This window comes from Seriola dumerili, unplaced genomic scaffold, assembly GCF_002260705.1.
Source record: "Seriola dumerili isolate Sdu_G_001 unplaced genomic scaffold, Sdu_1.0 BDQW01000149.1, whole genome shotgun sequence".
In the NCBI taxonomy this organism is placed as follows: domain Eukaryota; kingdom Metazoa; phylum Chordata; class Actinopteri; order Carangiformes; family Carangidae; genus Seriola; species Seriola dumerili.
Window position 1 is genome coordinate 16,069,502 of NW_019174404.1, and position 14,621 is coordinate 16,084,122.

The 14,621-nt window shown below is 39.1% G+C and overlaps 1 protein-coding gene across 1 annotated transcript in view; it reads left to right on the forward strand.

Annotated features, from left to right (window-relative positions):
• Positions 1–670: 670 nt before the first annotated feature.
• The window catches only part of ralgapa2 (Ral GTPase activating protein catalytic alpha subunit 2), an 89,201-nt gene continuing 75,250 nt past the window's right edge, over positions 671–14,621 (forward strand). Inside the window, exon 1 of the mRNA XM_022751088.1 lies at positions 671–876. Within this exon, the coding sequence (XP_022606809.1) occupies positions 771–876 (106 nt within the window). The 5' untranslated portion in view covers positions 671–770. The remainder of the gene's footprint in view (positions 877–14,621) is intronic.

Sequence of the window (14,621 nt, forward strand, 5' to 3'; positions counted from 1 at the left end):
TGTGGTTCCAGCCACTCAAATTTGAATATTTGCTTTTTTTTCTAATTATATTGTATTAACTTAAAGATATTTGAGAAAATAATTAGCAAATTCATCATTGATGAAAATAATCGTTAGTTATTATTCCAAACATATATTGTTTTCGCTGAAATATATGAACAAATGCTGCAGCAAAAACATGCATTCCCTTCTCCTGTATTGTGGTGTTTAACTGTTTTAAACACCAGAGGGCGCTTGGGGGCTATTACAGCAACCAGACCCCAACCTCCGTTTATCAAACCTCTCTTGTATCAAAGAAAGTGGAATTTATAAATCCGTTTTAGACGGAAGCTGAGTGCCCGTTTCCAATCTGAAGTTTATTGGGTTTAAACATTACAGCGCACTGAAGGTACTCTTTCTCAAAAAGTATGAGAGTTTGAGGCGAAACCCGTTTCTGCACAATGCGATAGCTTGGTCTTAAACCAGGAAACAGAAGTAAAGTGTATTGAAAGGTGAAATAATTTCTACAAACGCACGGAAAAAGACCCATGGAAATGCAAGGTGGAACGGTTATAAACAAGGAGGCGTATTCATATAATGACCACTCCTCTCTGTCAAGCTGCGCTTCCGTGTTTACACACCCACAAAAAAACAGGACACTAGCGGCCGTCGGATGAATGTTTACCGAGCAAGCATAGAGTGGTGGTGAGGAAAGTGACAGTCACACTGGAGGCTTCGTGCATGGTGAAACACAGGTGATTTCAGCTTCCACGGTTGCAATTTACAGCGGAATGTTCACTCGAAGGGGGCATGGAGACGTCAAGAAATCTACACAGAAAGTTCTGGACCCAAAGAAGGATGTGCTGACCCGGCTCAAACACCTCCGGGCACTGTTAGGTGAGTGAAATGTCACCGGGCTTTTGATGGTGCATCGCCGAGGCTTAGCTAGTCGAGCTAGCTAACTGGCATCAGGCGACAGCTAACGTCAAACGAGCCGTCTGGTTAGCTGGCTGGCTGTCACCGCGGTGACCATTGCAAGCTAGCTGACAGGCAGCATAAATTCACACTATGGCAAAATAAGCTGCTTGCCACTCACCGCCTGTGTTCATTGATTTTTTTTGACGTACTAATAGCAGACAAGTGACACTGTCATAAGGCATGGATGCTAGCTAATGGGAGCTAGCTCTGCTTGCGGCTAACTAGCCAGCGAATGCTAACTGATGCTGCAGAACAACCTTTGTTGTCATTTAGTCCTGTGTCATCCTGACTGCTTTAAAAACGTAGTCCTTGCAGTTCTGTAGCTCAACACTGAGCAGCACAAACATAAGTCACCGTTTATATACTAAAGGCTGAGGTGAGAATAGGGCTTACCACCAGCTGGTTGGCTGGTTTAGGTGCCATCAAGTTAGTCTACACAAGGAATATTTGATTTTAAAGTTATGAAAAATAAATGTTAATCTACCATCCTGGTGGATTTCTTTGTGTCTTTCATTGGACAAGGAAGTACAGTATTTATGACAGTCAGAACTGTTGTCTAGCTGGTGTTCTAACCCTGTCTTCCTTCACAATGACAACAAAAAGAGACATGGATTTAATCTGTAGTAACCTGACATCTGCTGCACATTTGAGTTTTGTATTGTGCATAATGGAACATATTTCCAATCCTCTTTTGAGGTTCTGTTTATTGATCAGCTATCATAGGGCTCTAAAGTTTTGTCCCTGTGGGTCTAAATGACAATTCCACTTTGCAAAACATTGAAGTAGAGAGCACATGACATGCTTTTTAAATACTTAATGTCCATTCTGTTCTTCCTGAACCAAAGTAGACATAAATTATGAACAAAAACAACCGAAACAACACAAAAGTATTGGGTTCTCAATAGCAAAACTTCTGTTATATTTTAGACGTGCACATATACATTTTTTATTGCTTCCCATCAGAGTAGACTCACTCTGTTAAAACCAAGATGACCTTCATAGTATTGAGGACTGTAATATACAGTATCTAACGCTTCTGCAGTGCATCACAGATAAAACGGGGTCAGTGGGTACTGTGGGAACGTGTAGAGAGGAAGAAAGTAGTGAAGAGGGAATTGTGGGTTAGGTTGGAAAACTGCTATAGATTCATTATAAGTACAACATATAATATGATGTGCTTTCTCTCCAGGATTTCAGTCAAAGTAGGTCATTTGTGCTCAGGTATTGCTCTGTACAATGTAGTTTATGTCTTGTAAGGATGAACATGTAGTACTGCAGGTTAATATGTTATCTAATCCTTTCAACATAAAGTAATAAAGAATAAAGAATAGTTGCAAAGCAGGATCAATAGGTGTTGCAGTATATATATATATATATATATATATATTTTTTTTTTTTTTTTTTTTTTTTGTTAAATAAACTGAATCTGAAAACTTTGAAGAGACAGAAACGCTCCTCTAGTTAGGGTATGTAATATTAATGAAATTCATATTGTAGTATTGAGCTTGATCTTTGTTGATATTTACCATAATATTCAAAACCATGGTTTACAATGCAAACATGCATCTATTTATCTGAAATCTTTAAGATGTCATACTGTGACTGAATTTGACAACATTTAACTCGTATTCATCAAAAAATGAAAACTGAACAACAGTAAATAACAAGGTATTCAGTGAAGGTATATCTGCAGTAAATCAGGCAGTGAGTTGGAATAAGTGGAAAAGAAGAATCTCTCTTGACAAAAGGACCGTTCGAGATGTTTATGGTTGCAACCATTTGTTTGACTGATGCACGCCAGCTTGCAACCTTTTCATAGTGGTATGTTTGCTGTTGTATTGATTTCTTGTACAGCACCACAACTGTGACAACCAGTATCAGCTTTATAGTGTTTAGAAGCTTGTGCAAAACTGCTGTAAGTTAATATGGTTATATCTTTCTGCTATCATTGCACACCTTCAATGTCAAGACTAGTACAACCAAAGTGGAGGTCAACACAGAGCTCTGCACGTCCTCTTGTGTTTTTCTTTCCCTCATGTGCAGTTAAAGATAAGGTTAGTCTGTTTGTCTAGCAGCTGATAGTAGGGCCAACATGTTGATGTCCCCCAACGCCCCAGATTTTACCATGCTTTCTGCTAAGGAAGGATTTCCTCCTGGTGCTGCTGGTTCCTGTGTGGACAGGAAGCAGTGATGAAGGATGGGGTGCTGAGGGGGACAGGACAGGGACTTGGGAATATAGTTGGCCTCCTTTCATTGCTCACAGTGTTCTTTCTTTTCGTAATATTAGCAGAAGCATTTACCCTGGATAAAAAGTTAGGCTGCCGGGCTTAATCCCCTCATGATGATTGTAAAATGTCAACAGTCCCAACATCAAACCTGACTGTAATAGCCATGACGGAAGGGAATTTTCTAAATTACTAGATGGTGAACCGTTTAACTTGCATTTCTGATTTTTTAAAATAGTTAATACCATTGAGGCAGTGATGATGTTAAGAATTAATTAATTGAAATGTCTCAGATTTTAAGATTTTTTGTCTATATAAAAGTTGGACAAGTGAGAGTTATTGGCAGCCGGTTAACCTTATCTTAGACCTCTCCAAGTACATCGTATATTATACGCTACAAGAATTTTGATTTGAATATTACATAAGTTGTGTGTCTCATTGTCTCTGTGGCTTTATACTACTAGGACCAGAAATTTGTTAAGCAAGCTTGTTGAATCGAGTCATAGTATCAGCTGTATTGTAGTTGAAAGGACAATCTGTGGTCTGGGCTATTTTCAGAGTGGCCCTGTATTGGTTTTCTGCTCACTGAGCAGATCTGTGGGATAGAGTGTGAAAGCTGCTGCATGTTAATTTGCTGGTCATGCCTGGCTGGATCTGGCTGAGGTTGTTAATTACAGGAGCCCAGCAAACCACCTGATCACTCACTGCTTCTTTCAGTGGAGGCACGAACGGCTATTTCTCTGACTGTTTCATGCTAAGTGTCATGCTCATGCTCATGCTCACTCTCAACTCACTCTGCATTCACTGTTGCATGCCAGTACCCTAATATGTTCAAAATATAAGCCTGAAGGTGATGGTTAAAACGCTAGCAATAATCTGTCACTGCTTTGACTGTACATGGGAGTTTGTTTGGGGGAATACCTATTGAATCCCGACGGATATATTTCTCTCTTCACTTGCTCCCTCCACAGGCAGGTCAGAGTGCCAGGTCAGCTGTAGACCAGTTAGTGCCACAGAAGATGGTAGAGAATCACTGTCTAGCTCAAATATGCTTTGCTGTCATGAGGACTGGATCGCGGTCCCGCTGGTTAAAGGACAATTTACCTAATCAGCTATTAGAAAAAGCTAAGTAGATGTTTTTTGTTGCATTTGGCTCTCTCCCACTGCTGTAAACAAGCTCAACTTAACCTGTTGGTGAACTGTATGGGAACAACAGTGAACATGTGCAAGTGTTGTTAGCAATAACAGTCAGGTATATTTGTTTGTGGGTGTAGGTGTGTGAGTTTGCAGCCAAAGGTAATGCTTTTTTAAGTAAGCTCTGCACTCATCTTTGGAAGAAGTGAAATGTAGTGTCATTACATCTTACTTTTCTCCCTGTACGGGCTTTAAGTGTTGCTGGGGTCAGGGTCAACCGAAAGTGCTGCTGGTATAAGAGGAAATCACAAGGTGAAGCACCAGAGGAAACAATGAGCACAGCACTGGAAGGGCTCTCAAGAAGGTCCTCTGTGTGGCTGAAGTAAAGGCTGAGATCACTCGACTTCTGATTCTCCTCTTTTGTAAAATACTCAGGTTAGACTTGTGAATAACTTCAGCCTCTTATCATCTTTTATCCCACACCATGTAGGCATGATATCAACACTTAAAGGATTTTATCTAAGTGTAGTTTAATATAACTACCACAGTGAATAGTTATAAATGGGTTCTATGAACTTTTTAGAAATTTGAGGCTTTTTGTTTTATTTCCTTACATTTCCTTATATTGTTGTGATAAGAACAGAAGTCCACAATTGTCCGTGCTCCAGTAGTTTACCAGTTTTGCAGTATTCTGTTTCACAATGATACAGTAAAAATGAAGTGACTTGCTGTGGTGGTGATTGTTCAGTGTGATTCACTTACCTTATTAAATTAACCACCCAGTCACAGGATGATTTGAAGCACACCATAAGACAAGTGTGATTAAAATTTTGTTTTGGGAAAAGGCAAAACACTGATCCTATAAATCACAGTGGATTAATTAAGCTTGTTTGATGCTGATTAGCACAAATAGACTTTTTTGTTTCAAGGTAAAAATAAATGTGTACAGGCTGATTTAACCTATCCCATTGGACAAAATATAAGACAACCCTGATTAAAAGATAAACATAGCATTTGAGAGACTTCCTTGCGTAAGTAGATGGCAAAAAAAGTGACACTGTTAATAGTTATTTGAGTGAGATTGCCTGTGTTGAGGTTCAGCGACACTAGACAGCCATTATCAGGTCTTAGTCTGGTGTCGCCCATCATGATACAGCTTCTGTCATTATGGTTTTGGCAATTAGCATGTTAGCATGAGATCTGCAGAGATGTATTCGAATTATGGAGTAATGAAAGATTGCATGATATTAGTCTGGATAGCAAATACATAGACAGAACTATGAAGTAATAAATTCAGATTGTCCTTTGTTAATGTTGAAGTTTAATTTACTTCCCCTGACCAAATTCAACCCCCAGTCCCAAACCATATGTGCCAGTACAACCATCTGTGGTAAGCCAGTAAAATGGGACTGCCAATATCAGTCAAGCTCTACTTGAGATAAGAAATTTGGGTTTGCCTGCTTAAAATTTGTTTGAAGGAGAAAAAAAAAGTAACTGAACACAACACATAACATGCAGAGAAAGTGTTGTTAAAAAGAGAGCCAAACGTCTGTTACCTCTCCTACCTAGCCTTTATTTGTTCACTATCCAAAACTACAGCTCATATGAGGTTTTACAGTGTGCAAATGACCAATGCTTGGGACATATTATTGTTGAATGCTAACAAAATAATTCCACCAAGTTTTTATTTTGGTTACAGTGGGATTTAGCAGAGTTTAGATGTTTGTATGCTGTAGTGTACATTTTTGGCTCTTTTTCTCAGGTTTGAATTGTTCTTCACAATCAGATTAATGAAACTGTTTACTGAATTGATTAGGCATAAAAGGGGGAAATTAACTCTCTTATTTACTTCAGTTTCTCTCCACTCCTGTTCCTGTTTTTAATGAGTGTGGCTGCCTCTAAACTAGTGGCAGTGTCAAGATAAGCACTTAGCTGTATAAAGAAGTCCTGTGCTGCTGTGCCTGGGTCATTAGCATTGCAAACCATGCCATGATAAAACAGCACGGCTAGCTATTGCACATTATAATTATTGCTGGTGCTGGGTCACCACACCTCATAATGTCTGATGGGCTCTTACTGGTTTTGTGTGGATGCCACAGTGCGCTCATATGACGATAATGGTTATTTATTTATTATGGTGGCAGGTCTTGCAAGTTAACAAATTTTAACAATAGGGGCTTCATTATGGGTTAGGGTTATGGGTTACTTTGGCATTTTTTTAGAGCTTCAGAAGGCCAGATGAATTATTTATTATCAGTCTCCATATACCATCAAAGAGCAGACTCTGTAATGGTCTTGGGCCTTTAAAACAGATGGGAGATGAAATATGTCATTTACTTCTATAACAAGCGTGCATGACATAAATCTATTTCAGTGTCTCGTGTCTTTTCTCATTTGTACTTGAAATTTAAAAAATGTCATTAACTATTTTTAAACTTGCAACCAGTACTATACATTTTTACCTGCTATTTTCTTTTCTTATTAACTAACTGCTATTTCTAAAAAGGAGTTTCAAGCTAACTGATTATAGATTTGTTTTTATTAGGCTACATGTTGTAACACATGACTTGTTTATATAAACATGTAGTTAACCTCTAGGATGTATTGTATTTCTAATCAGAAAGCTTTGGCAATGTTCTTGGCCTTGCTTTTCTGTTTTCAGTGGTATTACTGTGGTATTCCCGTCATGTGTCTCTAGGCTTCCTGAAAACCCAAATTTCAAATATGATATAAATCACATGGTGCTGAATGAAAGGCTTTTTTCTTTTAGCTGCTGACCTGCTGGAGAGCTAGAAATAGGAAAACACCAGTGCTCTGTTTTCTGTGGTGGATAATATCTGTGGGATTTTAAACAGCACATGAAAAACCAGTTTGTCTAGTTACACTGTGTACCTGTTCTCTGTTTATAGCTGAACCTAGCCCAAGACTTCTTGTTTACTGGAGCAGCATATGTTAACAAGATTTGATCTCAAAGTGGATTTACATTTTATGTTGCCTTTCTGAGTGCCCAAGCTCTCACTAATCTGCGATGGATTTCCAGCTTTAAAGCAAAAAGAAAATAAACACTTAACTTTGGCTTAGTGTTAGCAGATTTCTACCCAGAGTTGTTAAGAGCAGATTGTAAGTTGCTAACCCTATTGACTGGTACTAGGTGATGAAGTGATGTAGAAAAGTGAATTTTCAAAAAAATTTATACATACACTTAATTGTTTTTCGTTTTTTAAGGTAGGACCTTTGTCTTTCTTAAACGTATTCTCTTCTGTGAGATGAGTAGTGTTGCTTTTTGTCATGTAAAAGACGTGAGAGCCAATGTTAAAGTTGAATGACCATCACAACCAATAACAGGAACTGCTATAACATTATTTTAACATAAAGTGAGTGAAAACAAGGACAAATGAAAAAGTTGACAACAATTTCGTGTTTTAAAGTGACTAAGAGTAATATTAGTAAAACATTAGAAAACTGACTTGTCGTCCTGTTTTCCTGTGAAACTCTCTGTCCCTAATAAATGTCACAAATAAAAATAATAAAATGCTTTAGGCCTGGGTTTCTGTTGACTACAGCTTGTTTGCATTAGTGATATGACTTTTATTTTAGATTTAAACATAAAAATTATTTGTAGATAGCGTTCCTTACCATTAATTGTGGCATTTTAAACCTTTGCTGGAAAAAATAGGGAACAAGGGAGATACTGCTATACTTGCTTTGCTATGTAAATTTAAACCAACTTGTTTTGCATTTATCTTTAATTTGATGTTCTCTTCCTGCCTTCCATTTGAGGAATGACCATGTTCAGTAGGAATCACTTTACAGGGAAACTAATGTAACCTCTGTGTCGTACCTGAAGAAGAGGAGTGAAAGTTGCCAGTTTAGCGGCTCTTTAGTGCCAGGCTGCCGAGATAGGCCACTCTCTCATGTGTGAGGTTGGATGGGGATAAGGTCAGACTACCATGACTGTTTCACACTGATCTATGTAGACTTATAGGCCCCAATCTGTTGCACAGCTAGACATTGAATGCAAGTCAAGAGGCATTCATGCAGTGTTTGGCACAGTGGCATCATAATGAAATTATACGCATCAAAAGAGTTGTGATTGCAGGAAAGGCCCTTTTTCATGATAATTATGTTTCTTGGATTTGTTTTAATGCAGCTTCAGTTCGTATTAATCCTTTAATAATAACATTAATCATAATTAATAACAACTCTCATAATAATATGATGACACTGCTGTTGTATTTATGGTGAGCATCTTATCATTTCAGAGGCGTTACAAGCCTGTTGACATTTTAAACAAGATTTAGTTATTACAGACAGGCATACCTTATATGAATTGTAGCTCTTGGTATGTTTCTGTCAACTCAGAGAGAGCAGCAAGCTTTTCTCCATTACTTTAGTCAAGCAGTGTGTTAATCATTCTCTGTGAATACATTGCTCTGAGAGGATGATACATGGCATGACCAAGCCAGTTATTAATATTTTCTCCTGACTCGCTATGGAGGCCCAAAATTGCCCAGCCCACTGTCCACAATTGTACTATTTCTGCAAACTGAAAGCTTTATAAGATAAACCAACCCACAGAAGATGAGTCTCTTGTCAATACAGATAGAGAAAAGAGGAAGAGAAAAAAGACTGACACAGCTTTGAGAACATTCAACCAGCAGCTGTGTGTTATCAAGGCTTCCAAAGAGGCTCGTACAGCCTGCTACCTATTATAACTGTAAATTGCATCATGTGACAGGCCTACTCAGCTGGTTGCAACGGATTTATGATTAACCTCCTTTCACTCTGGTCAAATATCAACCTCCTCACTCAACCATGGGTCACAAAGTGCTGACTGCAGCTGATCTGGTTTACTATTTCTCCACATCATTCTTCTTTTATCTTCTCTGTGGCCACTGGTTTTTAAAATGTAACAACAGACAACACATAACATACAATGTACATACATTTAAAGTGACAATAGACAACGTTTTTTGGCTTAAGTTAATATTATGAAGTAAATGTTGGTTGTTGCTATTGCCATTACATTGTTGCACAATGTAATGGCAATAGCATAATGACACATCAGCATTTAGATTGGTTCCCTATGAGCCTTGCTTTCACTATACAATTCTTTCTGCCACTGGGCACAACATTCCATGTAAAAAATCTCTCAAGTTCACTTGCCACTGCACAACCAAAACAAAAAGAGTATAGTGCTTTTGTTTTGCCCAGTAGCTACTGGTGCCTTTCTCCAGGTAGTGAAAATTGGAGGATGGTGGAATAATCACACTAACTGTGGAAACTCTACCTGGCAAAAGAGAAAGAGGCCCGTTGTTGGAGGAGGCACAGAAAGCGAAGATGGAGAGTTATAGAAACTGAGGTAAAACAAGTGTGAACTTTGGATGGGCATTCACTTGATGGAGAGAGCCATGGTCAGACTGGCACAGAAAATCAACTCTGTATCTGCTGGGACCAACGTTATGAATTTTTTACTGTCCACTGGCACAGTGATGCGGCGGCCCATCAGGGCCAATTTGACTATGGAGAAAGCTCCGGGACATGATAAGGTTCAAAACCAACATTCAGTTGGCATTATTTCCACTAGAGTAAGAAACAAAGCAGCCAGGCTGATAGCGGTAGCCATGTTGCTAACACTAGCAACACTAGCTAACACTGCTAGCAACCAAAAACAAACGATTCATTTGATAAATCAAAACAAATAACATATTTCCTGGCAGCGAGCTTTCTAAAATGAGTAATGTTGAAATGTACTATATTTCTCTTTATGACAGTGGCGCCAACATTAACACCACTTGAAAACACTAGGGGGAAAGTTTATTTTTTAATGCCACTTTAAAAACAACCTTGGCATTGTGTCTGATTTTTTTTTTTTCTTAGTTGAGGTACCACTTGAAATAGATAATTAAAGACTATGGTTAAAAAATATAATACAATTCATTTAGTCTGTAGGTTTCTTTTTCTTAAAGAAAGGGTGCAATTAAAAAAATATATTTTTTTGCAATTTTAAACCAAACAAAGTTTTGAACTTCTGTGTAAATATTAAAAACTGTAATCAATTAATATCACTGTGGACGCAGTCAAAGTACTGTGTCCGTCTGTGAGGGTTTGTGGGGTCTCTGTCATGCATATCCTGAGATCATTGCCGAAAAAAATCCCAAAAGATAACACCTCTCTAATCTTTCGAAATGTCAAATTGTTCAATCTCTACAGTCTCTTTGATTTTCTCATGGTCCTTCTTTGTTTGTAGACAACCATTTAGGGGGGAAGCACCATCTATGGTGCATCCATCAGCTTCCAATTTAGCTACCATCCCCATGTCTCTTCTACTATGTGTCGTGGCCCTCCAGGCATCCCTTTGCTGGGGCTCTTAAAGAGTCCTCTGTGTCTGATCCGAGCAAACTGCCAAAGAAACATCAGTCTTTTCTCTCCTTTCTGGCAAGAAAATAGTGCACCTGCAGTGTTAGCTAGCCCATAGCTAATGCAAATGAGTGTATGTGTGATCAAAGGCCTGATTAGACTGCTTTTTTAGTATAACATTGCATATTAATGATTCTGCTTCAGGTGGTAAAATGGCATACATTGTAAATTGCCTAGAGGGTCAAACTATGGTTTGATGTAACCTTTGAACATTAAATGTGAGCTCTTATTATTGCCTGCGTTGTGTGCTGATCAAGTTTGAACAAGGAGCTTTGGGTAGAGTAGCCTGACGTTTGGTCTTGATTGTGTAAATATACCATTCAGCGGCTTCAGCTGACTAGATGACCTTCACCTATTTTCGCTAACAAGCCCAGTCTACACACTGCTGTGCGCACTCTCTCAGTGCTTGCTGGGCAAACCCAGTTTAACGTCAGGTCATTTGAATAGCAAGCAACATAAAAAGACACTAATTATTCAACTGAAGCTTAGAATTATGGTTCTTTAACAAACAGATGGGTGGTATCCTTTTTTCCACTGTGTACCTTTGTGTGAAGTTGTTATGCACAAATGGTATTCCACTGTGTTATATAATACTGCGTGGTGATTCAGCAGTTCAATCTAGTCTTTCACCCTTGGCCTTAGGACTCAATGAGACACAGGGAAACCCTCAATGACGCAACAACATCGGAAATATCAGAATTCCATGTTTATCCAGCCAGAGGTTGGAAAATATCAGCATAATCTATGCACTGACATCTTGGTAGTATATTTTTCCTTAGAGATTTTGGGAAAAATTACAGCAAGCTGATAATATATGCCTCCATAGAACATTTTGAGAAGATGCTGTGTTTTTCTGCCTTCCGAAATATTACATTATGGCCCTCAGCTCTGACTGCGCATTATTATTTTCCAGCCAGTCCTCTGACATGGGGGTGGAACATCTGCCCTTCCCTGACAGTTAACAGGAAACATATCACAATGGAGAACAGTGTCGTCCAACCCAAACCTGCCATGGCTGTTTGGTCTGTTAATTCCACTATAGAAGATTGCAGGTCTCTGCATCATAAAGTTATCACTCTCACCAGTATCTAGACCATGGTTCATTCAGTTTTTAGTAATTTAACAATAAGGCTGACTTAATGATCCCCTTGCAGAGTAGTTCACTGTCATTTAGGCAGTTTATGGGCTCTAGCTGAGCATTTAACTTCATTCAGTAGGAAGTAGAATTACTAGGGTAGCATTTGGAGCAACAATTGACCCCTGGTTTGTTATTTTACTGAACTTGGCTGGGGTTTCTCTTTTCCTTTTTATTAGTTCAGCACTCTTCTACAAGAAGTGCTATTATGTGTGAATCAGATGACTGACTGTTGGCATTAACTTTGCTTCTTCAAACAGCCAAGCTATCAGCTCATTCAGCTACAGTCACCACTTTTAAGACACAAGGTTTTCTCCCACCATAACAGCCCTGTGTGATCCCAGCTCTCTACAGCTGCTGTTAATCCAACACTGTTTTCCTGTTTTTGAGATGGAAGTCTTGCAGATGGAGGGTAGTCGGTTGTAGGACACAGTTATCTTGTTGGGCTCAGAGGATACAGTGTCATCCCCTGCATTCCCAGGACTTGGAGAACCTGTTTTGTCTGTTTCTGTCCACATGCTGTTACCTGAGAAGTTAGTGAAGCCATTGAGTGAAGGGTCTTGTTGGATATCAGTGCTCACAATGCTCACAACCATTGTTCAATTTCATCCTTTCAGCCAAACATTTACTTTTTACAACAAGGCTAGGCCAGAACCTAGTATATGGCTGGACCCATGTTGTAGGCTATTTGCATTCTGCAAAGTTTCAGCCAGTTTCAGCCCTTCTTTGGTTTGCTTCTCTCCTGCTCTCTGTGATCACATATACAGTATTTTGAGACAGTCGAATTCCCAATAAAACTGTTCTCATTTACATATTTTTCTGTGTCTGTTGTCAGACATCGGAACAAGTATGAAATAGTGACTGAAAAAGAGCCAATTAACACTACATACTAACCAGCAGTCACTTGCAGGCCAGTCCCAAGCTGTTGCTCTGCTGCTACAATCCTGATTTTATAAACACAACGTCATCTGACAAAATCAACATACACAAAAGTTAAGGGCAACGGCTGTGCTGTGATTTCAGCTACATTTACTTGTAAAATGATCACTCAGAAAGTTAGAAGCTCATTCACGGTCAGCATAGAGAGGTGTGTCTGCGCAGGGAAAGTCTGACTGGCTCAAAGGACAATGCGAGCAACTAACTTCCTTGGAAAGTCGCCAAGATTTGTCCATAAAGTGGTGTAACTCCATCACTCACTCAGCTCTGTCAGTCAGTCAGTCAGTCAGTCAAGTCAGTCAGTCACAGACATTTGCATTTATAGGGCTGACCCCGCTGTTGCGGTCCAGCTGAAAAGTAAGACCGAAACCAGAGAGCATGAAAAAAGAGGCAAACTTCTACTCAGTCTGTAGATCATTAATGGAGTGATATGTCAGTAGTAACCAACAATTCATAGAGAATTTTCATTCATTAGTGGCTTCTGAGGTTTGCTATATGAAGCCTGGACAGTAGGTCTGTTACTAATTTGAATCACAGAGCTAGACTGTCTTTGTCTGGACTTCACTACAGGGAGATTGATCAATGCCTTGTCAGCATTTTCTGACATGGTTAGCATCCACCCGAGACTCTTGCTCAATGTCAGTAGTCCTGTGATCTTTTCATTTTAAAAATGTTCTTTTCTCCCCTTAAGACCTCTCCCACCATCTGTCATGCTTCAGTGGCTGATATGAGCAGATGCAGAGCCGTGAGTCTGAAGGCTGGAGAGCACAGGATGACAAGCTGTGATGCCTCTTTGACATGCAGCATGACATATGAAATTGACCCAGCACCCATCAACTTCTCACACACCCAACAATATGCAAATTAGAGTTGCATAATTGTTATAGACTTCCTCTTCTTGTCCTTTCTCTCTCACTCTCATGTACGCTGGTACAGTGTTGGCACTGATCAGACCTGTGTGATATTAAGAAATGCTCTTTTGTGATTGTTTAATTAGACATCTTCAAATCTTGAATGATATTAGGTGCTACATTATGTTTTTAAAGTGACAGACTTAAGTAATGGCCTAATTATAGAAGACGGACCAAAGCTATTCTTGCTTGTGTAAGGGATTTTGTTGAATGTGAAAGCCTTAAGCAAGTCAGCTGTAATTTGTCTTAAACCAGTTTTATCTAAACAGCAGCCCACTCTCTGATATGCATTATAAATATGCACATGCATTCTCAAAAACAACCCTGGCACCCTCCAGATTTAGTTTAACTAAGGATCTTCTCATCCTGTCCTTACCTCCCCTGTTTTCCTGAGCTTTTAGGAGACCCTCCCAACAGAATAAGCAGTGGCAAAAACTTAAACACGTGATGGTACAAGACTGGAGCTCCTTCAAACCCGAGTCCTTAGGCATAAAAGCAAATAAACAAAACAAAAATAAAATCTATTTGTACACTTAAAGTGACATTTTTTAAGTGATAATTTTTTTAGCCACATTTTCCAGTAAAGTACTAGTTTTTGTCTTCAAGAGGTGTTTGTCTGGGTATAAACTCTAGTCCATTCTCCACACTTCACTGCACTCCTCTTCGAATATAAAGGCCCATGGGATTTTCAGACAGGAGTGTTGTTTTGGTACAGCAGAGCAGTTTATTACTCTAGCTACCTAGGTTAGCCGATGCTGCCAGCTCAGAGATAAACCCAAAGAAACCAAAGCTAACAACACTGGGTGGGAATCAAATCAAATTAAGTAGTTATTTTAAAAAGCACCTTTAATTCAACCAGAGTTGACTGAAGTGCTGTAGAATAAAATACAAAGAAGAACTGAC